The sequence below is a fragment of the Miniopterus natalensis genome, chromosome 5 (assembly GCF_054644295.1).
Source record: "Miniopterus natalensis isolate mMinNat1 chromosome 5, mMinNat1.hap1, whole genome shotgun sequence".
NCBI classification, from domain to species: domain Eukaryota; kingdom Metazoa; phylum Chordata; class Mammalia; order Chiroptera; family Miniopteridae; genus Miniopterus; species Miniopterus natalensis.
In genome coordinates this window covers 4,744,542-4,767,244 of record NC_142085.1, presented here as the reverse complement: position 1 = coordinate 4,767,244, position 22,703 = coordinate 4,744,542, and the positions used below count along the sequence as shown (strand labels likewise).

At 50.6% G+C, this 22,703-nt stretch overlaps 2 protein-coding genes across 6 annotated transcripts in view; one reads left to right on the top strand and one right to left on the bottom strand.

Annotated features, from left to right (window-relative positions):
• Nucleotides 1–213: 213 nt before the first annotated feature.
• On the bottom strand, nucleotides 214–4,407 carry TUBB (tubulin beta class I). Its single transcript, XM_016214758.2, has 4 exons — nucleotides 4,181–4,407; nucleotides 2,708–2,816; nucleotides 2,322–2,432; nucleotides 214–2,063 (listed from the first exon to the last, which is right to left on the bottom strand). Exons 1-4 carry the CDS (start codon nucleotides 4,235–4,237, stop codon nucleotides 1,006–1,008), a joined length of 1,335 nt encoding a protein of 444 aa, XP_016070244.2. The 5' UTR covers nucleotides 4,238–4,407; the 3' UTR covers nucleotides 214–1,005.
• Nucleotides 4,408–6,752: 2,345 nt separating this feature from the next.
• MDC1 (mediator of DNA damage checkpoint 1) overlaps nucleotides 6,753–22,703 on the top strand; it is a 19,546-nt gene continuing 3,595 nt past the window's right edge. The window contains exons 1-13 of one of the 5 annotated variants that reach the window (XM_016214795.2): nucleotides 6,753–6,790; nucleotides 8,300–8,438; nucleotides 9,094–9,474; nucleotides 9,559–9,634; nucleotides 9,926–11,358; nucleotides 12,456–12,521; nucleotides 13,203–13,424; nucleotides 14,086–14,126; nucleotides 14,572–16,845; nucleotides 16,974–17,156; nucleotides 17,566–17,691; nucleotides 17,798–17,908; nucleotides 20,018–22,342. In XM_016214795.2, the coding sequence (XP_016070281.2) occupies nucleotides 8,303–8,438; nucleotides 9,094–9,474; nucleotides 9,559–9,634; nucleotides 9,926–11,358; nucleotides 12,456–12,521; nucleotides 13,203–13,424; nucleotides 14,086–14,126; nucleotides 14,572–16,845; nucleotides 16,974–17,156; nucleotides 17,566–17,691; nucleotides 17,798–17,908; nucleotides 20,018–20,185 (5,217 nt within the window). In that variant the 5' untranslated portion in view covers nucleotides 6,753–6,790; nucleotides 8,300–8,302 and the 3' untranslated portion in view covers nucleotides 20,186–22,342. Of the gene's footprint in view, nucleotides 6,791–6,864; nucleotides 7,271–8,299; nucleotides 8,439–9,093; nucleotides 9,475–9,558; nucleotides 9,635–9,925; nucleotides 11,359–12,455; nucleotides 12,522–13,202; nucleotides 13,425–14,085; nucleotides 14,127–14,571; nucleotides 16,846–16,973; nucleotides 17,157–17,565; nucleotides 17,692–17,797; nucleotides 17,909–20,017; nucleotides 22,343–22,703 lie in introns of those variants that run through there. The other 4 variants (XM_087817260.1, XM_016214793.2, XM_016214792.2 and 1 more) reach the window with 4 other exon arrangements.

Below are 22,703 nucleotides of genomic sequence, written 5' to 3'. Positions count from 1 at the left end.
AACCAAAGGGGGGGGGGAGGCAGTAGCAAAAGAAGAAATGAGATGTTGCCAAAAAACAAAGGGTGTCCTGTTCCCTCTCCTCTGGGGAATGACTCCAACATTTAGGTGTCAGTACATACCTTTCATATACATTCAGGACTGATACTCCTTTTTGGCTAAGAAAAGGTGGAGATGAGGGGTGCCTTTCTGGAGTCTTAGGGACTAAGGCTGGTCACTCTCTTCTTCCTTTAACTCCTCCATTCAAAGGAAGAGATTCACTGTGGGAGGTAACGTGGAAGAGGGAAGGGTCCTAACTTGATAAGAATGGGGCGGACCCTGCAAAGGAAACAGCTCAGGACAGAGCTTGGAGACTGAAAATCGAAATAATACTGTTAACACCTCCCCCAAAGCTAAAGGTGGAGCACGAAAAAATACCTGGAAACTAGGACTTTAACAGCCAGCTCTCCAAAACTGCTCTGGAATGGGAGACCCCGCCCACTCGTGGGACTGCTGCAGCTAGAGTCAGCACGGTTCCCTTTCCCTGGGCTGCCACGTGGGCTTCGCATGGTGGTTTCAGCCCAGCTCCAACATGGGATCTGGGCGACATCCAGCTCCTTGACGAATTACGTTGGAAATGAGTTAAATATTAACTGGGCCCTGGCCCATGTGGTTCAGCTGGGTGTCACCCCACGCACCAAAGGGTCGCTGGTTTTGGGCTCAATCCCAAGTAAGGGCCTGCGGGAGGCAGCCAATCCATGGTCTGCTCTCACATGGATGTTTCTCTAAAAATCAATTCTAAAATCTTTTAAAAGAAATTAACTGGACAGAGAGGAGGAAATGGGCGCCATAAGGAAACACAAGGCTGCCCAGCAGAATGGCAGAAACAGATCCCAGAGCGGAAGAGAGGAGACAATCAAGAAACGAGGAGTATTTATTGAGCGCCTATTGCGTGCCAGGCACTGCTCTAGAACAGCCGGGAAAGAAGAGGCGGGAGAGGCGGTGGGGGGGCGGGGCCGGGGGCGGGGCTCAGGCCTCCTCCTCCGCCTCCTCCCCGAAGTCCTCCTCCTCCTCGGCCGTGGCGTCCTGGTACTGCTGGTACTCGGACACCAGGTCGTTCATGTTGCTCTCGGCCTCGGTGAACTCCATCTCGTCCATGCCCTCGCCCGTGTACCAGTGCAGGAAGGCCTTGCGCCGGAACATGGCGGTGAACTGCTCCGAGATGCGCTTGAACAGCTCCTGGATGGCCGTGCTGTTGCCGATGAAGGTGACGGCCATCTTGAGCCCGCGCGGCGGGATGTCGCACACGGCCGTCTTCACGTTGTTGGGGATCCACTCCACGAAATAGCTGCTGTTCTTGTTCTGCACGTTGAGCATCTGCTCGTCCACCTCCTTCATGGACATGCGGCCGCGGAACACGGCGGCCACCGTCAGGTAGCGGCCGTGGCGCGGGTCGCACGCGGCCATCATGTTCTTGGCGTCGAACACCTGCTGCGTGAGCTCGGGCACGGTGAGCGCGCGGTACTGCTGGCTGCCGCGGCTGGTGAGCGGCGCGAAGCCGGGCATGAAGAAGTGCAGGCGCGGGAAGGGCACCATGTTCACCGCCAGCTTGCGCAGGTCGGCGTTGAGCTGGCCCGGGAAGCGCAGGCAGGTGGTGACGCCGCTCATGGTGGCCGAGACCAGGTGGTTGAGGTCGCCGTAGGTGGGCGTGGTCAGCTTGAGCGTGCGGAAGCAGATGTCGTAGAGCGCCTCGTTGTCGATGCAGTAGGTCTCGTCCGTGTTCTCCACCAGCTGGTGCACCGAGAGCGTGGCGTTGTAGGGCTCCACCACCGTGTCGGACACCTTGGGCGAGGGCACCACGCTGAAGGTGTTCATGATGCGGTCAGGGTACTCCTCGCGGATCTTGCTGATGAGCAGCGTGCCCATGCCCGAGCCGGTGCCGCCGCCCAGCGAGTGCGTCAGCTGGAAGCCCTGCAGGCAGTCGCAGCTCTCAGCCTCCTTCCGCACCACATCCAGGACCGAGTCCACCAGCTCGGCCCCCTCTGTATAGTGGCCCTTGGCCCAGTTGTTGCCTGCCCCAGACTGACCTGGAATGGGGTCAGGAGGCAAGCTTGATTAGTAAAGTGTGGTACACACATCACATTTCCACCTTTCAACTCTTGGGATAATGCCCTCACCTATGATATCCCCCACACACACAGTTTACCACCTAAGGCAGTCACCCCCCTCCTCCATTAGAGATTCAGAACATGACCCTATAAAAGCTGTCCAGTCCGATAACCATTTCCTAACTCTCCCTGTCCTCTTGCACCCAAATAAACTGAATGATGGTATCTATAACTTACCAAAAACAAAGTTGTCTGGCCTGAAGATCTGGCCAAAAGGACCTGAGCGAACAGAGTCCATGGTGCCTGGTTCTAGATCCACCAAGATAGCACGAGGAACATATTTTCCACCTACAGGGAGAAAAGTAGAAGAGTGAAAATTGGCAGAAGGTAAATAAATTGGGGCTGGGTGACAGTCAGGGACCCAAACTTGTGATTCCAGGCGCTGCTACTAGGTGGCAGCAGAGCTGGTCTTTGACCCCCGTGGTGAGAAATTAAATAGAGGAAGGTTTCCAAAGGGAAAGGACGGATTCATTCAAAGGGAATAAGGGGTTCCCTGGGAATATAAAGAGACACCAGAAGTACCAGAGGGGATGGGACCTGATCTTCTGGACTCCTTCCCTCACCTGTGGCTTCATTGTAATACACGGAGATGCGATCCAGCTGCAGGTCGCTGTCCCCGTGGTAGGTGCCGGTGGGGTCGATGCCATGTTCATCGCTGATCACCTCCCAGAACTGTCGGGTAAGAACGATGAACCCGACTGCTCAGGTTCTAGTCGATTATGCCCCTGCCTCCAGCACTTTAACACCAAACACGCTGTGCTGGCATCCCCTCCATCTGCCTGCCACGACCCTCCCCTAGACACCTCCCCCCCCCCCCGGGAAAGCCTCCTTGGGATGTGAAATGATGTCCAGCTGGGAGGGCCCGGGGATCGCTGGCACAGGTGGGGTGGACTGAGGCGGCCGACCTGACTAGGTAAGCTCACTGCTCGACCCCCACGCGCAGGGCACCGCCTCTCCACACCGCGCACAAAGGGCCAGACAAACCAGCTGCCAGCCGCCCACCCCCGGCCCTCCACGCGGCTGCAGCGCTAGAGCACGCGGAGCCGCTGACAAAGGGAGGCGTCGGGCGTGGGCGGGGCTGAGCGCGAAATCTGCGCGCGAGGGGCGGAGCCTGAGCTAGCGCGCCCCCTGGCGGTCCGCAGGGCCACACGGGGCCCGCCCGGCAGAGCCCTGCCCTTCTGCTACAACGTAGCAGCCGGTAGCGGCCGCACTTCCTCCCCCGCTACACTGTAACCGCGCAAAAAAAAAAAAAAAAAGAAAAGAAAAGAAAGAAATGCCCCCGTGGCCTCGGAATTTTATCCCCTGACTAGTTTCCCCCTCCTCTTCCTTTAAATGAGGATTCTCTTCCTTTCTCCCACAATTTAGTCCTGAGGGACCCTCTAACCGCCTCTTTTCTCCTTATCTGTTCAAGCCCTAAAAGGTATCTTTAAAGGGGAAATAAAGGGAGCAAAATGAATCCGGCTCATATTAGCCTTCCATCCACAAAAAACTACGGGCCTGCTCATCAAGAATCACGGAGGCGCACTGAGGCCCCTGGTCTTTTGTGGAGGTAACGCTCAGTGCAGCCCACCCTGGCGCACCGCGTCCCCGGCTTGAGAGCCGGGCTCGGCAGCTGTCCCCCCAGCCTCGCCCCTCTCCCCTCGGGCTTGGCCTGCGAAACCCCGCCAAGGGCGATGCACATGGAGGAACCTCGCCTCGCTTTGTCTCGGCCAGTTTCCGCACCTCCTTCCCTCCCCGGCTCTCGGACCGTTAGGAGATCCCCTTTAAGTAAAACCTTACAGAACCCCGGTCTTCCCGCCCCCCAAACCTCAAGGGTGCTTTTGATAGGTTCCCCAAAATGATTCTGCCAAGAAAATAATTAATTCCCCATTTTTCAAAAGGAAATTCTACCTATAAATGTGTATTATACATATAAAACTTCTTTTTGGCAAAGCTTGGCTAAGGCTGGAGACTGCAAACAACCCACAACCATTCTACATAGTTTATGTGAATTCTTTTCTTCTCAGAAATATAGTTAAGAGGTTTAAAATCCTTACCTTGGCACCGATCTGGTTGCCACACTGGCCCGCCTGGATGTGCACGATTTCCCTCATGGTTCAAATTAAAAATTTTTGTTCGCCTCAAAAGTGTGTGGGGGGCAAGAAAATGGGGGGGGTAATCTTTTTTCTCTGCTGCTGCCGCTCACAGGCCGCTAGAATGGGACGTGCCCCGGAGGCTGGAGCAGCGAGATCCGAACGCGGCGGCAGGAAGGTTCTGAGAGGGAGAAAGGAGAGGGCGGGCGCGGGAGGGAAGGCGGGCAGGGCGGGGCGCGCGTGCGCCCGCGGGGAGGCGGGAGAAGGCCCGCGCCCCGCTCCGAGACAAAGCCTCGGCGAGGCTGGCGCTGATTAGTCCACGCGGGTCAGGTAGCCGGCACCCATTGGCCTCTGCTCCGGTGCACGAGCGCAGTCCTCTCTGGGAGTTGTAGTCCTCCATTGTTGTCCTCGCTGCAAAAATGAAGGGGCGGGTGGGAGGATATTTGGTTTGGGGGTTTTGGTTTTTTGACGTTTTATGAAAAATGACCTTGCGCAAGATGACTTTCCTCTCAGCCTGAGTTTTTTAAGGCAAAAAGGGAGTCGTTTGGGGGGCTGCAGGAATTGGGAACTATAGGGTGCCAGGCGTTGGAAGGTGGGGTGGCCACGCCCTGAAAGCTCGCGGCTGCGGTAGCTCTTGGGAAAAACTGGACTGCTTAGCTCAGCGAAAACTGAGGAGAACCGCGGCGCACTGCTCTGCTATCTAACAATTGGCCCTTTGGTGACCGAGGACACGAACACTAAGCCACTGCTCCCCCAGATACCTCAAGAAGAAGGAGGGGTTTGCCCTCCTGCTATTTCCTTGGGCGTTTTCTAACGATAATGTTTAAAAAGAGAAACAAAATTGCAGCAAGGTCTTTGCAGGATAGAGATGTCATTGTCTGCAGGGTATGTTCAAAGAATCAGTGGAATGGTTTAGAGAAACATATCTGGGATCTGTGAAGCCAAGACGTCTCCGTCCATGTAGGACATCTGGGCCTTGGAGCAGCGTCGAAGACTGTGGTTTTGTTAAATAGAGCTATGGGGTGAGATGCCTGCTAGAAATTCATTGTCTTTCCAGCCTGCCTTTAGACACTATGAAGTCAGTAGTTTTTCAATTCGCTGATTTCACTGACTAGGTGGCTGGCGATTGCAACCTTTAAAGAGCCTCAGGATTTAAATTTTTAAATAGGGAGGGCATATTCGTGGGAGAAAATTGGATGGGCTCAAATCAGAGTGGCACGCTTTTTCTCCGGGGTTAGCTCACTTGATAGATACTGAGCGTCCCCAAAACCAGGAGCTAGAGACACAAAAATGATTATGAATTAGCTCCCTGACCTCCAGGCCCTTGCAATTGGGTGAAAAGTGTACAAACAATAGAGTGTGGTAAGCACCATTACAGAGGACATGTAATATCAAGTCATCATTGTTAGTTTACGCTGGAGTCAGTACACATCTCTCAGTCGTAAATAAAAGAACCAAGCTGTGTAAGAAGACCCCTCTACCCACTCTCAAAATAGATTTTTAAAAATGTTTTAGGGCATAATCACAACGAAAGTAGTTCTTTTGTGGCAGCAGAGAGAGTTTAGAATTTAGAATTAAAGGACTTGTTTCAATTAGTCTCTAAGTCTCTACCTTACATTAGCTGTAGAAACCTACCCAAGTCATTTAACTTAGTAGAGCCTCAATTCCCTCCCTCAAATCTCCTTCTGCCTACTTGTTGTGGTCAGAATGAAGTGAGATAACGAATGAAAAAGGACTTTCTACATTACACACGAGTGAAACTATCTTCTTGTCTTAGTGTGAGATAATAGTAAATGATTTTATCCTTTCTTCCCTCCTTGAAAGACCTCGGTCAGCCTGACGATGGCTAGCAAAAAGGGTTCTCTCTTGGCCTGGGGATCTTTACTTGAGGTATACGATCTCAAAATGTCCATCAGGGCCGAATTCTCAGGGAGGAAATGACAAGATTTCTACACAGCAAAGCACAAGGAAATGAACTTCCACTGCAGCGAGGAATCCTCAAGCGCCACGCCTGCGGGCTGCTGTCCAGGCTGCAGCCTCTGGCCACGGCAGCAGCCCGCAGTCCATTCTCATTTCCATGAGTCAGCAGCCACCGTGTCTGCGAAGGCCGACGAGGGGCGCTCTGGCCGCACCAGAAGCTCGGGGCGCGGACCATGGGAGCCCCTCTAGGCGCGGCCGGCAGCGAGGCTCTGTGGTCGCGGTTTGGATTTGTGCGCGGGAAGTGGGCGGTGGGCGGTGAAGCGGCCGTGGGCGGCCCCGGGGCCGTGGGTGGATCCTGGGACGTGCCCAATCGAGGTGCGCTATTCCGGGCGCGCACGACCGTCCCCGCCTCTCTCAGCGGGTCTCCGCGCCGCAGAGCCGCCCCTTTGAGCTGCAGGGGGCGGGGCCGGGCGGGCGGGGCGGGGCTGGGGCTGCTGGCTGTGCCCCCGCATTGGTGGCTTCGTTCATCGTCCTGCCGCGGGTGTAAAAGACAGCGGGTGGAGCCAATCAGCGAATCGGCTGGGGTCCTGGCTGGAGCGCTCGCACCGCCCGGTCGCGGCCGTTACTGGTGGCGCGCGCGGGGTCTCTAAGTAGGTGAGTTCTGGGGGGCCGCGCCCGCCGCCGTCCGGGGGCCATCTTGTTTCTCCGGAGGGCGGGAGGGGCGGGCCTTGAGTGCCGCGGCCGGAGGGTAGTCGGAAGTTGCTCCTGAGATTATAGTGCTCATCCTTTCTTGACGCTCCGCCCCGAGCTCGGGTGTGAAGAGCCTGGCACGGCTGGGCCCGGACGGAGCCCGTCAGGTTGGGGATCGAAGGTGGCAGCCTGTTGGATTGGAGCCATGGGTCATGGCCGAGTTCGCCGGTCATCGGAACAGAGCTAACGCTGTGTGCATTGGAGGCGCCCTACTTTCCCTGTCAACGGCTCTCCCTAGGGTGGCATCTTTCTAAGTGAATTCCACTCATGCTATTTTGAGTTGTCGTCTTTGATCAGTAGGCTCGGTGATGTAACCTCTAGGAGGGCAGGGTTAATTTTATGTTTGGTTCATGAATGTATCTGTAAGACTTCAAGTGGTACCAGGTGCGTGGTAACTACTGTTTAGCAAACATAATGGACCCTAGAGGAAAAGACAGTTGTGCTGGTTCAGTTGGCCGGGCGGGGGGGGGGGGGGGGGGGGGGGGCGGTGATGGCAGAAGTTACAATATGGTGAGAAGTGACGGGATAGGTGCTGATCACCTGAGGTGGTCTGGTAACGTGTAAAAAGCATGGGCATTGCAGCCAGAAGCACATTTATTTCTGTCCTTTACACTTGCCTGCTATGTTATCCTCAGCAAATAATTTAATATTTTTAGTCTTAGTTTCCTAAATGCCTGCCTCATATGGCTACTTTCCCTCACACATAACACAGTGTCCAACATGTGGTTGATGCTTGGCAAAAGTTAGCTTCCTTTAAAATGGTGTTTTTCAAACTGTGAGTTGCAACCCAATAGTGAATATTGAAATCAATTTAGTGGATTGCAAATCAGCATTTAAAAACAGAAAAAAAAGCACAGAATGAAAACTCACATATAGTAAGGCTAAGCAGTTTCTCAAAAACTTGTCTATATAAATGACTGTGTGTATTTGTATATACAGATGTTCTCTGAGTTATGATTTTTTGACTTTACAATATTGCAGAAATGCTATACATAATAAATTACATACAACATTCAACCTTTTATTATAAAATAGGCTTTGTGCGATTTTGCTCAACGGTAGGCTAATATGTTTTGAGCACACTTAAGGGACACTAGGTTAAGCTATGATGTTCAGTAGGTTAGGTGTAGTAAATGCATTTTCAATTTATGGTATTTTCAACTTATGGATTTATCAGGATGTAACTGCATTGTAAGTTGAGGAACATTTACTTGTGAACTTGGGACCTTATGATATTTATTTCTTATTTTGTCACAGTCAAAAATATTTTTTCGATGCTTTAGAAGGATAACAACAGAATACTTGGCATAAAGAGAAGCATAAACTCCGTAACTGGCCAGGTTTACCCCAGCTGTGAGTCTCCTCTCTGAGACTCTGTGAACCAGTGATGGAGATAATGTGTTTCCTTCCCAGATCATGGAGGACACTCAAGCTATTAACTGGGAGGTTGATGAAGAGGAGGAGACAGAGAGACCCAGTGACTCCTCGGAGTGTAGCTTGCAGCCCCTAGGGCGACTGCGTGTCTTCAGTAGTGCCCACGGACCAGAAAAAGGTCAGGGGATATGGATGCTGAAGTACTGGTATAGGCCTCTTATTTTTGTGGAGAGGTAGTTGGAGGGTTGTAAGAAACATTTTGTGTGTGTGTGTGTGTATTGTTGTTAATCTTCACCCAAGGATATTTTTTTCCATTGATTTTTAGAGAGTGCAAGGGAGAAAGAGAGGGGGAAAGAAAAAGAAACATCCACGTGAGAGAGAGACATCAGTTGGTTGCTTCCCGCACATGCCCCAACTGGGGCCTGAGATTGAACCTGCAACCCTGGTACGTTCCCTTGATGGGGAATCGAACCTGTGACCCTTCAGTCCTGGGTCAGCACTCTAACTACTAAACCACACCGGCCAGGGTAAAACTTGAATATATTTCAAGGAGATCTGGGACACGGGGTGATTTTACTGTACACTTAAAAATGGTTAAAATGCTATATTTTATGTATATTTTATCACAACAGAAAAAATCCAATATGGCTAGGTAGAGTGTTGACTATAAATAATGCATTGCATATAGTCCTCAATACTTAGATGTCCTTAGGCCCTTTATTTTTTCTATTGCATGTGGGGACCTTAAATGAGTAGCCGGTTATTAAGCAGAAATTTCCCCAGCAGCAGGCCAGGAATGTGGCCTTGGACTCTTTCTACCCTTTAATCCTTAGATTTCCCACTCTACCTTGGAAAGAATGTGATAGGCCGAATGCCCGATTGCTCTGTGGCCCTGCCCTTTCCATCCATCTCCAAGCAACATGCAGTGATTGAAATCTTGGCCCGGGACAAGGCACCTGTCCTCTGGGATTGTGGGAGCCTCAATGGTACTCAAATCCTGAGGCCTCCTAAATTCCTGAGCCCTGGGGTGAGTCATCGTCTGAGGGACCAGGAGTTCGTTGTCTTTGCTGACTTGCCCTGCCAGTACCATCGCCTGGATGTTTCCCTGCCCTTTGTCTCCCGGGGCCCCCTAACTGTAGAGGAGACACCGAGGGTACAGGGAGGTACTCGACCCTGGGGGATCCTGCTGGCTGAGGACTCAGAAGACGAAGTAGGTAAGTGTGTGTATTGGGAGGGTGGGCAAGGAGATGGGACGGTGAATGTAAAACTGTCAACTTACTCCTTTCTGCTCCTTGCAGATCGTCCTTCTGAAAGGTACATGGTGAAAGAACCAAGGACCGCGTCCTCCCCTTTGGCAACAGTCGTTCCAGAGAGGTGAGTGTTGGGGGCCAGACACCTGAGTCTTCAGAAAGAGAAGGAACCTAGGACTGAAAGATGCATCTCTAAGAGAGAGAATCGTCATGGAAATGAGGGCTGGGAAACTACACATACTCTTTCACTAAGTGAATTTTTATTGAGCACCTTTGATGTGCCAAGTGAAGAACTAATTGCTGGAGACAGAAAACAAATACCTTGTCTCTGCCCTCAAGGAGCTCACAGTTGAGTCAGGTATCCCTTCCTGGGAAATAGATTGTATAAACTCTTTCTCTTCTCTTCCCTTCATAGTGATGAAGAGGGGCCTTCTTCTGCCCCAGATGGCCCTGGGCCACCTTGTACCTTCAACTTGGACAGTGACACAGATGAGGAAGAAAGTCAGCAACCAGCAGCAGGGGAGGCCTCTTCAGCTGCCACAAGAGATGCCACTGCAGAGACAGAGCAACGTAGAGCTGTCACAACTGAAATCCAGTTTGAAAAGGATCAGTCTTCTGGGCAGGAGAGGAACAGTGACACAAGAGTCGAGAGGGACGCAGGCAATGGGGTGATTCTGGAGAGGAGCCAGCCCGCTGGGGAGGACAGTGAGACAGATGTGGATGAGAGCAGGCCTCCAGGAAGGCCGGCTGACGTTCATCTGGACAGGGCCCAGCCTTCTGGCTTCATAGACAGTGATACTGACGTGGAAGAAGAGGGGATTCCCGCGACCCCAGCTGTAGTTCCTGTGCAGAAGACACAGATCTTCCATGGAGTCTGTACAGGGAGTCCTGGGGGACCTGACCTGGCACATCTTCAAGAGAGCCCAGCTGGTAGTGACACAGATATAGAGGACGCTGAGGCCCCACTCGCGGCCCTGGCGCAAAGCCAAGCCTCTGTGCTGAGCGCCAGCAACACAGACAAGCAGGAAGGGTCAGCAGTGCTCACCTTGGCCCATCTGAAGGAGAGCCAGGCCTCTGCGTGGAACAGAAACACGGATGTGCAAGAGGACGCAGCCCAGCCTCCCGCTCTCCATGAGCGAAGCCGGACCTCTGCTGGGAGAGGCAGTGACACAGACGAGGGGGGCGGAAACCTGGTGGAAAAGAGAGACTGTGTCCCCAAGGATTATGCAGACAAAGCTCATTCAGAAAAGAGCCAGCCTCCCTTCAGGGACAGTGATATAGAAGTGGAAGAAGGTAAGAGTTCACCTGGAGTCCACCTGGAGAGAAGCCAAGCCTCTGCCACAGCGGGCTTCAACACACAAGTGGAAAAGGAAGTCCCCCAAGGGCCAGCTGCTACACTTCCGGAGAAGCATCAAGAGCCTGTGACATGGAAAAATCCAACAAATGTGGAAGCAGAAGGGGGCCCTACAAAGCTGCCTGCAGTGTGGCCTCCCCCAGGAGGGGACTGTGGAACAACTGCTGAGGAGAGTGTGTCCTTATCAGCCTCAACTGTGACAGGTGTAAGAAAGAGCCAGCTTCCAGCTGAAGGGGATGCTGGGACAGAGTGGGTTGTACCTGTTCTTCAGCAGGAGAGAGCTCTTGAGGCGGCAGCCCAGGGTGGGTCACCTTTAGCACAAGTGGAGCAGGACCATCTCCTCATCTCAAGGGAGAGCCTAACAGGTCTCTTGGTAGACACGGGTACTGCAGGGGAACCCACCCAGCCACAGAGAAAGGGAGCCCAGCCTCCCAGAGAAGGTGGGAGAGAACCACATGTGGACATGACCAAGGACTCTGGACACAACCATGATGGTAAGTAGTGGCCTGCCCTCCTCCTTTGACTCTTAAGATAAAGAAAGCTTACAGGGTGACTTAGTCCATTCAAGCTTCTATAACAAAATACCACAGAATGGCTGCCTTGTAAACAACATTCATTTCTTATAGTTCTAAAGGCTGGAAAGTCTAAGATCAAGGCACCAGCAGATTCAGTGTCTGGCAGGGGCTCTCTTCCTTGTTTATAGGTGGCCTGCTTCTGGCCATGTCCTTACTGGCACAAGGGTGCTCTTTGTGGTCTATTTTATAAGGGCACTAATCCCATTCCTGAGGGCTCCACCCTGAGGACCTAATCACTTCCCAAGGGCCCTGCCTTCTAATACCATCACTTTGGGGTATTAGAATAAGAATGTGGGATGGATTCTTCCCAAAAGCGCCCAGATGTGGTCTCTGAAAATGGTTCACTGTTCACTTGACCCAGAAAACCCCACAAAATCATGCAAATCAAGAGGTTCAAATCTTTGTGTTCACCTTAAGAACACTCAGGCCATCAAGGGTATGCATGTCTGAAAAGCCACCAAGTACCTGATGGATGTCACTTTACAGAAGCAGTGTGTGCCATTCTGTCGTTACAATGGTGGAGCTGGTAGGTGTGCACAGTCCAAACAGTGGGCCTGGATGCAGGGTCAGTGGCCCAAAAAGTGCTTAATTTTTGCTACACATGCTTAAAAATGCAGAGCAGTGCGAACTTTAGGGTTTAGGTGTAGATTCTCCGGTCATTGAGCACATCCAGGTGAACAAAGCCCCCAAGATTTGGTGTAGAATTTACAGAGCTCATGGGCGGACTAACCCACCCATGAGCTCTCTCTGCCACATGGAGGTGATCCTACTGAAAAGGAACCTCCTAAACCAGAAGTAGAGGTTCACAGAAGAAAAAAATGTCACAGAAGAAACAAAAACATAGGGCCTAGGAGTAAATTCAGCATACAGTAAATACTGATAAAAGTTTTTAAAAAAGAATGTGGGTGGGACACCCATTGCATAGGGGTTTGGGTTGGAGAGAGAATAGTAGAGAAAAGTAAGGTGTTATGGGTCAGGTATGATTTTTTTGTTATTCTGTATTTCTCCCCCACCAGATTCTAAAGATCTAGACCTACAAGCTACCCAGTGCTTTGTGGAGAGAGAGAATCTGAGCCTGGAAGGTGAGGACATCTGTGTTGTGGGGATGCTGTACACAGCATTGGGAGATTAGACTGGTGGTCCTTGAAGGGTGAAAGCTGGCAGAGGCAGGGCAGGAGACTGAGAATGGGCTGGAGCTCTGTGGAGGAGCTGTGCTTAGGCCACCTTTTCCTGTGCAGCGGTCCCGAGCATGGAGGACGAGCCCACCCAGGCCTTCCTGTTTACTTTACCCCAAGAGCCTGACCCTTCCCATTGTAGCCTGCAGGCCCCAGGTATAAGAAACTCCCCTCCTCTGTGCCCCTAACTTTGCAGAAAATTTTGTTTTCTCCTTCTACACATTTCTTTCATATTCTTTGATTATTTTGCTTATGTTATTAGGGAGAAAAAAAAGTCATATTAAATTAGACCTATAGAGCAACTTGTCTAGCATAATTTTTACACTCGATCTTAGCCAAAAGACTGAGAAGCATTATCTACCCTAATTTTTAAGAGGCTGCTGTGAGAGCTTTTATATAAAGGTGTGGTCTTACTTTTTGAGGCAAACATTAAAGGTTACAACTATCTTTCTTATTCCTAGCTTTTCTTTAATAGCTCATATAGAGTTATTGTTCATAAATTCCTCTTAATCCTTTCTCAACCTGTCACCTTCTCAATCTCCCTCCCTCTCTCTCTGTCTCTCTCACTCTCTCTGACTCTACTTCCAGGTGCCCTGGATGAGCCATTGGAGATCTTGGCTACACAGCCATACTGTCTAAGAGAGTCTGAGGCCTCTGAGACCCAGCCCATTGCTGCCTACCTTGAGGCCCATGGGTCTTGCCCCTTTTCACCTTGGCCAACACCTCGAGACCAACATCCAGAAAGCCCAGATCACGCAGAGCCGTTGGGGATTGAAGACAGAGGGCTGCAGACTGCGGAGAAAGGCATGGGTACACCAAGAGAATCAGTAGAGAGGGTGACCCTGGGCAGAGGGCCATTAGAGAGGGAAACTAAAAAATGCCACCAGAAGGATTGAGAGAAGATGTAATGGGAGAGGAAGAATTAACCAGGGTGATAAAGGACAGGGAACAAAAGCAGGTGTTAGCTAGAAAGACTCAGAGACAAGAGTCTGATAAAACTGAAAAGTGCAAGTATGGAAAGGGATATGGAGAGTTTGAAGGTAGAAATTGAGACACTCAAGAACTACAAGTGGTAGTAAAGCAGACTCTTAAGAGAAGTATTTGAGAGAGAAGCAGAGTAACTAGCACCAGAGAGACAGGGTGAGCCAAGTGGGTTAGAAGTCAGCGTACCCAAAGTAATACTAGAGGGAGGCTCATGGAGATGGGGACGGAGAGAGGGAGCTGGGACCAGAAAGGGCAGGCCTCCAGTCCAACACTGGAGCCTGAAGGAGGGTCAGGGGACTGAGAGGGACTAGCTTTAGCCTGGATAGCTTCTGGGAGCCAGTCAGGTGGAGAAAGGGGAGTCCTAGGAGGCAGCAGAGAGGTAAGTGAAAGCAGAGGGGGACGGACCCAAGCTGTTACACAGCCTCGTGATAACCCCAAGTAACTGCCTGCTTAGACCTCAGCCACACTTGTCTTTACTTCTGTCTAGGCCACAGTTGTAAGATGCCACCTGCTGAGAAGCCGTCTAGGGTGAGAGCTAGGGTGAGAGCTATTTTCTCTCCCGCCCCTCCACTGCCCCTGGACAGACCTTGCTTTCATCTGCTCTTCCCCACCTTCCCCGCTGTGCTCACCTTCACCAAGCCTTAGCTGGCTTCTGGCCCTTGCCTTGGCACCTGTTTCCCAGCTCTGTCTCCCTCTGCCTAACTCAGAAAGAACACCCCTTCGTGTCCCTTCCCTCTTTCCCCAACCATCCATCATCCACATACTGAGAACACTGTCCTGGCCTTATGGGGAGAGGTCTGTGGGAAAGAAGACCGCTCCTTCCTGGGACGTTCCCAGTCTAATGGAAGATGGTCAGAGACAAAGAGAAGTGCCACTGAGTATACTCTCACCATAACAAGTATCAGAACAGTGTCCAGTCCTGTCTCTCTCCCCTCTGCCTCTGCCTCCCTCACCTGCTTCTATTTCTCCCCAGGGTGATCCAGAATCCCTAGATGCTTGTTTGCCTCCGGCAGTACCTGAAGCCTCAGGCCCAGTCCAAAGCCCTCTCATCTCTCAGCCCCAAAATCATCCTGCTTCTCAGCCCTGCTTTGCTCCCTCTCCACCTTCTTTAGAGCCACTCATTCCCAGGGCCGGGCAAAATGAGAGTCAGGAAGTTCCAGAGAATCCCTTGTCCTCAGAGCTGGACCCTCTTCATGCAAAACCTAAAGTCAGGCCCCAGGGGTGCTCTAGGATGATACCCTCTCCAGCTTCTTCTATATCTCTGGAGCCCCCCCCTACCACCCCCACAGACCAGCCCATCAGCCCTGAGCCCACATCTCAGGCCACTCGGGACAGGACACATAGGGCCTCTATCAAGGCCCCTGAACCAAGTGTCCCCACAGCTGCTGAGCTCTACCCTACCACCCCCACAGACCAGCTCATCACTCCTGAGCCCACATCTCGGGGCAAGACACAACGAGCCTCTGTCAAGACCCCTGAACCAACTGTCCCCACAGCCCCTGAGCTCCACCCTAACACCCCTAAAGAGCAGCCCATCACCCCTGAGCCCACATCTCAGGCCACTCGGGACAGGACACACAGAGCTTCTGTCAAGGCCCATGAACCAACTGTCCCTACAGCCCCCACAGAGCAGGCTATCACCCCTGAACCCACATCTCAGGCCACTCGGGGCAGGACACATAGGGCCTCTGTCAAGACCCCTGAACCAACTGTCCCCACAACCCCTGAGCTCCACCCTACCACCCCTAAAGAGCAGCCCATCACCCCTGAGCCCACATTTCGGGCCACTCGGGGCAGGGCACACAGAACTTCTGTCAAGGCCCATGAACCAACTGTCCCCACCGCCCCTGAGCTCCGCCCTACCACCCCCACAGAGCAGGCCATCACCCCTGAGCCCACATCTCGGGCCACTCGGGGCAGGATACATAGGGCCTCTGTCAAGACCCCTGAACCAACTGTCCCCACAACCCCTGAGCTCCACCCTACCACCCCTAAAGAGCAGCCCATCACCCCTAAGCCCACATCTCGGGCTACTCGGGGCAGGACACACAGAGCTTCTGTCAAGGCCCCTGAACCAACTGTCCCTACAGCCCCCGAGCTCCGCCCTACCACCCCCACAGAGCAGGGCATCACCCCTGAGCCCACATCTCGGGCCACTCGGGGCAGGACACATAGGGCCTCTGTCAAGGCTCCTGAACCAACTGTCCCCACAGCCCTGGAGCTCCACCCTACCACCCCTAAAGAGCAGCCCATCACCCCTGAGCCCACATTTCGCGCCACTCGGGGCAGGACACATAGGGCTTCTGTCAAGAGCCCTGAACCAACTGTCCCCACAGCCCCTGAGCTCCACCCTACCACCTCCAAAGAGCAGCCTGTCACCCCTAAGCCCACATCTCGGGCCACTCGGGGCAGGACACATAGGGCCTCTATCAAGGCCCCTGGACCAACTATCCCCACAGCCCCTAACCTTGAACCTCCCACCCCTACAGACCAGCTTGTCACTTCCAAGGCCGTAGCTCAGGGTGGTCAGAGCAGGACACTGAGGTCTAAAATACGCTCTGTGCCAGTTTCTACCACCCCTGACTTCCAGTCTCCTGTCCCCACAGACCAGCCTATTCCCCCTGAGCCCATACCTCAAGCCAATTGTAGCAGGAGGCAAAGGGTCACTAGGAAGCATGGGTCCCTTGTAGCTCCCATTGTCTGTGAACCCTGCTCTGCACCCCTTGAACCTAACTCCTGGTCCTCAAGGAGCCAAAGGCGAGGAGCAGTGAAAGCAACTGAGTCCCTTGGGCCCATTCCTGAGCCTGCCTTTGCCCAGCTTCTTGAGGCACCCACTCATGCTCCCCAGATCCAAAAGGTAGAGGCAGCAGGTAGATATGAGTTCACCCCAGAGTCCCAGTCTAAGGCCTTTCAAGACCGCAAGAGGCCTTCAGATACTGTTGATTCACCCCCACTTCAAAAACGGCTGCAAAGACACGTCCCTCGGAAGACAGTGTCCATCAAGGGAGTGGAGGAAGAGCCCACAGAGAAGCCAGGGAAGGAAGAGGTAAGGAGAGAGCTGGGGCTGCACAGCTGGGAAAGGGCTCGGGGGCTTAGAAACTCCCACCAGGATCCTTCTCAATCCCAGGATATAGTGATGCCAGGATCCGGCAAGAGAAAGAAAGACCAGGCTGAGGAAGAGCCCAAGAGAATGCCGGGCCGCAGCCTCCGACGGACCAAACCTAACCACGAGTCCACAGCCCCCAAAGTAGGAGAGAAGGGGTCTGGGGATTCATGGGAGCAGATGTGGGGGGATGGGAGGAGACCTGGGGGACTTGGGAGATAAGCACCGGTACATGGGTTGCTGTGACCAACGTAGGCCAATCCCCTCCACAGGTGCTCTTCACAGGAGTGGTGGATGCCCGTGGAGAACAGGCAGTGCTCGCCCTGGGGGGGAGTCTGGCCAGCTCGGTGGCAGAGGCGTCCCACCTGGTGACTGATCGAATCTGCCGGACAGTCAAGTTCCTGTGTGCTGTGGGGCGGGGGATCCCTATCCTCTCCCTGGACTGGCTGTACCAGGTGAGAGGCCAGGAGATGCGGACAGACCCCCGAGGACCCCTCACGCGTACTCGAGAGGGGCGCAGGGAGACAGAGTGAGGTGAGGCCTCCTCCAAAAACACTTTGTGAGTCCTGGCTGGTTGCTCAGTGGTTAGAGCGTCAGCCTGTGCACTGAAGGGTCCTGGGTTCGGGGCCAGCCAAGGGTACTTACCTTGGTTGCGGGCTCGATCCCCAGCCCCAGTCAGGGCAAGTTTGGGAGGCAACCAGTCAATGTCTCTCCCTTTCACTCTCTCTGAAAAGCAGTGGGAAAAATGTCCTCGGGTGAGGATTACACACACAGAAAGCACTTTGTGAGCGCCCCATAAATGCTAGGGAGCAGAGCTGGGTGAGGGCAGGCCTCAGCTCCGACACCCACTGCTTCCACCCTTAGTCCCGCAAGGCCGGTTGCTTCTTGCCTCCGGATGAGTATGTGGTGACTGATCCTGAGCAGGAAAAGAACTTTGGCTTCAGCCTCCGTGACTCCCTGAGCCGGGCTCGTGAGCAAAGGCTTCTAGAGGTAAGGGACTTCTTCCCTGTGCTCCAGCACTCCTTCCAGAAGTTTCCCAGCAGTGCAGGGCCTCTCAGCGGGGCTGTCCACTGTCTCCACCATTTCCTTCCCTTAGGGCTATGAGATTCATGTGACCCCTGGAGTCCAGCCACCTCCACCTCAGATGGGAGAGATCATCAGCTGTTGTGGAGGCACTGTCCTACCCAGCATGCCCCGGTCCTACAAGGTATGGGGGAGTCTGTTCTGGATCTGGGGAGGTACAGATGAAAACACAGTAGTGAGAGGTGGGGGAAGACCTATGGTACAGAAAGGGATAGGAATGACGGAGGAGCTCTGCTGATACCAGTTAGACTTCGTTTTATTTTGCATTTTATTTTATTTTTTTAAATAGGTTTTTATTGATTTTTATTTATTTATTTGTTTACTTATTTATTTGAGAGAGAGGAAGGGGGAGAGAGAGAGAGAAACATTGATGTGACAGAGAGCCATCTTTTGTATTTTAAAGAATTTCAAATAGCCGGGCCGGTGAGGCTTAGTTGATTGAGCATTGTCCATGCACGAAGAAGTTGCCGGTTCCATTCCCTGTCAGGGTACATGCCTGGGTTGCAGGCGTGATCGCCAGGAGGGATGTGCAGGAGGCAGCCGACAGATGTTTCTATCTCAGTCTCCCTCTCTCACTAAAATCAATAAAGACATACTTAAAAAAAAAGAATTTCAAATATACACAAAAGAAGAGAAAAATGCAGTGACAATCACTCAGGTTCATTTAGATGTTGCCACATTTGCTCGCTCTATCGCTTTTTCCTTTGTCTTTGTCTTTGCTGAAGTATTTTAAATAAAACCACAAACACCTATTATTTCCACTATATTCTTAAAGTACACATCTCTAAGAAGTATGTACATTTCCTTATAATCACAATGCCATTATTTATCCATAAAAAAATTAACAATGGTTTCTCAGACATTTTTTTATACTCCATTAATCAAGTTTCTCTAGTTGTCTGAAAATGTCTTTTTACAGTTCAGTTCAAGATTCAAACCAGGTCTGAGTCTTGCCGCAGTTGTTATATCTCTTAATTCTCTTTTACTCCAGAACAGTGATTTTTCAATCTTTTTCATATCATGACACAATAAGCTAATTACTAAAATTCTGTGCATACCAAAAAATATATATATTTTTGGCTGATCTGACCAAAAAAATAGGTATAATTTTGATTGATTTACAAAAAATAATAGTAATTATCTACCCTCTTTGCTCCAAAGTGACTTTTTAAAAAATCAGGTGCCGCCCGGCCGGGCGTGGCTCAGCGGTTGAGCGTAGACCTGGGATCCAGGCGATCGGGGTTCGATTCCCGGTCAGGGCACATGCCCGGGTTGCGGGCTCGATCAATGACTCTCTCATCGTTGATGTTTCTCTCTCTCTCTCTCTCCCTCTCCTTTCCTCTCTCTCTGAAATCAATAAAGATATATTTAAAAAAAAAAAAAAAATCAGGTGCCTATACTTGAATATAAGGATTTCTGGTACCAAGAATTAGCCAATCAGATGCAACCTTTTTATGCAATGTGACCAGCAAGGTGCAACTCTATTCTATGACCTATCTCTTTATGGTTCAAGACAGGGCATTCACACCAGACAGCTATTGTTGTGTTGGCTGTTGTCATTTTTCAATTTGACAATCTAAGGGAAAAGAGGTCAGTGCCCCTCACTAAATAGTCAGGTATTGCATGTTTTAAAAATTTTTGTGACACACCAGTTGAAAATCGCTGCTCCAGAGCATCCCCCAACCCTCTCAGCCTTTTTTATACCATTGACTTCTTGCAGAAACTAGGTCAGTTGTTCCTCAGGCTGGATTTTTCTGTTTGCTCCCTGACTGTATCACCTATCTTATTCTTCTATCTTCTATATTTCCTGTAAATTATAAATAATTTTATTTTATTATTATTATTTTTAATATATCTTTATTCATTTCAGAGAGAGGAAAGGAGAGGGAGAGAGAGACAGAAACATCAATGATGAGAGAGTCATTGATCGAGCCCGCAACCAGGGCATGTGCCCTGACCGGGAATCGAACCCCAATGACCTGGATCCCAGGTCGATGCTCAACCGCTGAGCCACGCCCGGCCGGGCAAATTATAAATAATTTTAAAAGCTTGAATAAATTCAGGTTCAACTTTTCTGGCAAGAGCACTTGACACACAGCACAGTGTGCGTCATATGGCATCGTCTCCGGAGCTACTGTTCTAGTGATGTCTGGACTGATGAGTGGGCCCTAAACATACTTCTAGGGGTTTTTTTCCACCCTGACTTTCTGTCTTTGCTGCCTGTCTTCCCCAGCCTCAGAGAGTTGTGATCGCATGCTCCCAGGATGTCCCTCGATGCACCACGCCATTTCGGGTTGGGCTGCCCATCCTCTCACCTGAGTTCCTGCTGACAGGAGTGCTAAAGCAGGAAGCCAAGCCAGAGGCCTTTGTTCTCTCCCCATTGGAAATACCATCCACGTGAAAGCCCCACCCCAGTACTCTTTTCCCTCCCAGACCAATAAATAGTTAGAAAATATTTGGGAAAAAGAACTTAGGGCTTTAAAAGGATTGGGGTGTACTGATCTGATTTGTCTTGAAACATGGGTAGGGCTGAAAAGGCTTATGGGAAAATAAAGATAGGGAGATTGGGAGCCACAGATTTTCTTAAATGGCCATTTAAAGTTGGTTAATCTTGCCCTGGCCTATTTGGCTCAGTAGTTAGAGCATCAGCCCTTGAACTGAAGGGCCCCAGGTTCGATTACAGCCAAGGGCACATACCTTGGTTGCAGGCTCCAGCCTCGGTCGGGGTGCATGTGGGAGGCAACCAATCGTCTCTCACATCCATGTTTCTCTCTCCCCCTTCCACTCTGAAGAGCAATGGAAAAAATATCCTTGGGTGAGGGTTAAAAAATAAATAATAAATAAAACAAAATTGGTTAATCTCATGCTCAGATATCGTAAGTGTATCTCATCTTTAGGTAGACTGGTGTACCTACTGCTCGGTGTCCTGCCTCCCATTTGGAAGCTCTCTTTTTCTTACTAGGATTCTTACTTACCCTCCAAACCATAGTGGGAACAATTTTAATGTCAGAAACTTGAAGGCATGCTTGGAGTGAGTAAATCTGAGGGTGGAACCATGGAATGCTATAAAAATATTTTCCTCCCTTCTAGCCCCATCTTGTTAGATGCATCCTTTAGCTTGGACTTTGATCAAGTCTCTGCACTTCCTCGGGCCTGCTTTTCCAGTGTTAATAAAATTAGAACTTAGGCCCAGCCAGTGTGCCTCAGTGGTTGAGCATCAGGCTATGAACCAGGAGGTCAAGGTTCAATTCCAGTCAGGGCACATGCCCTGGTTGCAGGCTCGATCCCCAGTAGGGGGCGAGCTGGAGGCAGCTGATCAACAACTCTCATCATTTATGTTTCTATCTCCCCTCCTCTCTCTGAAGTCAATAAAAATATATTTTTTAATAATAATAAAATTAGAACTTAGGCTTAACCTCTATGATAAATATTCCCTCTGTGCCTTATAGCACAGTGCAGTTTTTTGGTTTCATTTTTGTTTTTTATCCTCACATGAGGATGTTTTTCTATTATTTTAGAGAGAGAGGAAGGGGGAGAGAGAAAAACATCCATGTGAGAGAGAAACATTGATCGATTGCCTCTCATATGCCCCATCCGGGAACGGAACCCGCCACCTTTTGGTGTATGTGACAACACTCCAGTGAACTGAGCCACCGGCCAGGGCAGTGCAGTTTTTTTCAATATGATATTTCCTGAACAAGTTTTAAAGGTTGGTTGGTTTCAAGGACATGGAGAAATTAGAACCCTTATACATTGCTGGTAAGAAGGTAGAATGGTTCAGCCCTCCTAAACAGTTTGGTGGTTTCTCAAAAAATTAAACATAATTACCAAATGACCCAGCAATTCCACTTGTGGATATACACCTGAATTAAAACAGATGTTCACAAATACTTGTACACAAATGTTCACATAAACAATTTTCAAAGATAGAAACACAGATGTTTCAGATTGTGCCCTACCCATGCAGTGGGTTGTCCAGCTGTGAAAAGGGATACACTGTTGATGCTACAGTGCTGGGAGGGTGAACGTCAAGGGCATTGTGCTAAGTGAGAGAAGCCAGACACAAAAGGTCAGATTGTCTGCTTCCACTTATAAAGTACCCAGATAGGTAAACCCATAGAGATACAGTAGATTGCCCAGTCAGCGTGGCTCAGTGGTCGAGCCTGTGATCCAAGGGATCCCAGTTCAGTTCTCAGTTGGGGCACATGCCAGCGTTTCGGGCTCCATCCCCAGTGGGGGATGTGCAGGAGGCAGCCGATGAATGACTCATCACTGATGTTTCTATCTCTCTCCCTCCCCCTTTCTCTCCTTGAAATCAATAAAGATATATTAAAAATAAAATAAAAAAGTAGATTGGTAGTTGCAGGGGCTGGAGGGAGGGAAAATGGAGAGTGACTGCTAATGGGTACAGGGTTTTATTTGGGGTGATGAGCATGCTTTGGAACTAGACAGAGGTGATGGTTGTACATTGTGAATATACTAAATGCCGCTGGATTATTCTCTTTAAAATGTTTAATTTTATGTTATTTCACTTTAATAAAAAAAATTTTGTTAATTAGTTTTGTGCATTTTTCTGCAGGTAAGTTATACTTAAGTTTGGAAAACTTTGGTATAGTAGAAATAGCATAAGCTTTGCTGAACGCTGTGCTGGCTTTTAAATATACCTAATCTTTTAATGTAGTATATTAAGCACAGCCATAAGGGTGTGGCACATGGGCCCAAATAAATGTTCGTTCCATTGCACAGCTCAAAGCCTCACGCCAGGTGAAACTGTCCATGCTCTTGAGGTTCATGGAGTTCCGTACGGTACCTGCTGTCTCAGCCCCATTCAGCATTCTGACTTCATTAAGTGCCTCAATTTAAACTCGTAGAGATTAGGGATTTTTTTCTTAAACTTCCACTGAATCCCACAGCTTATA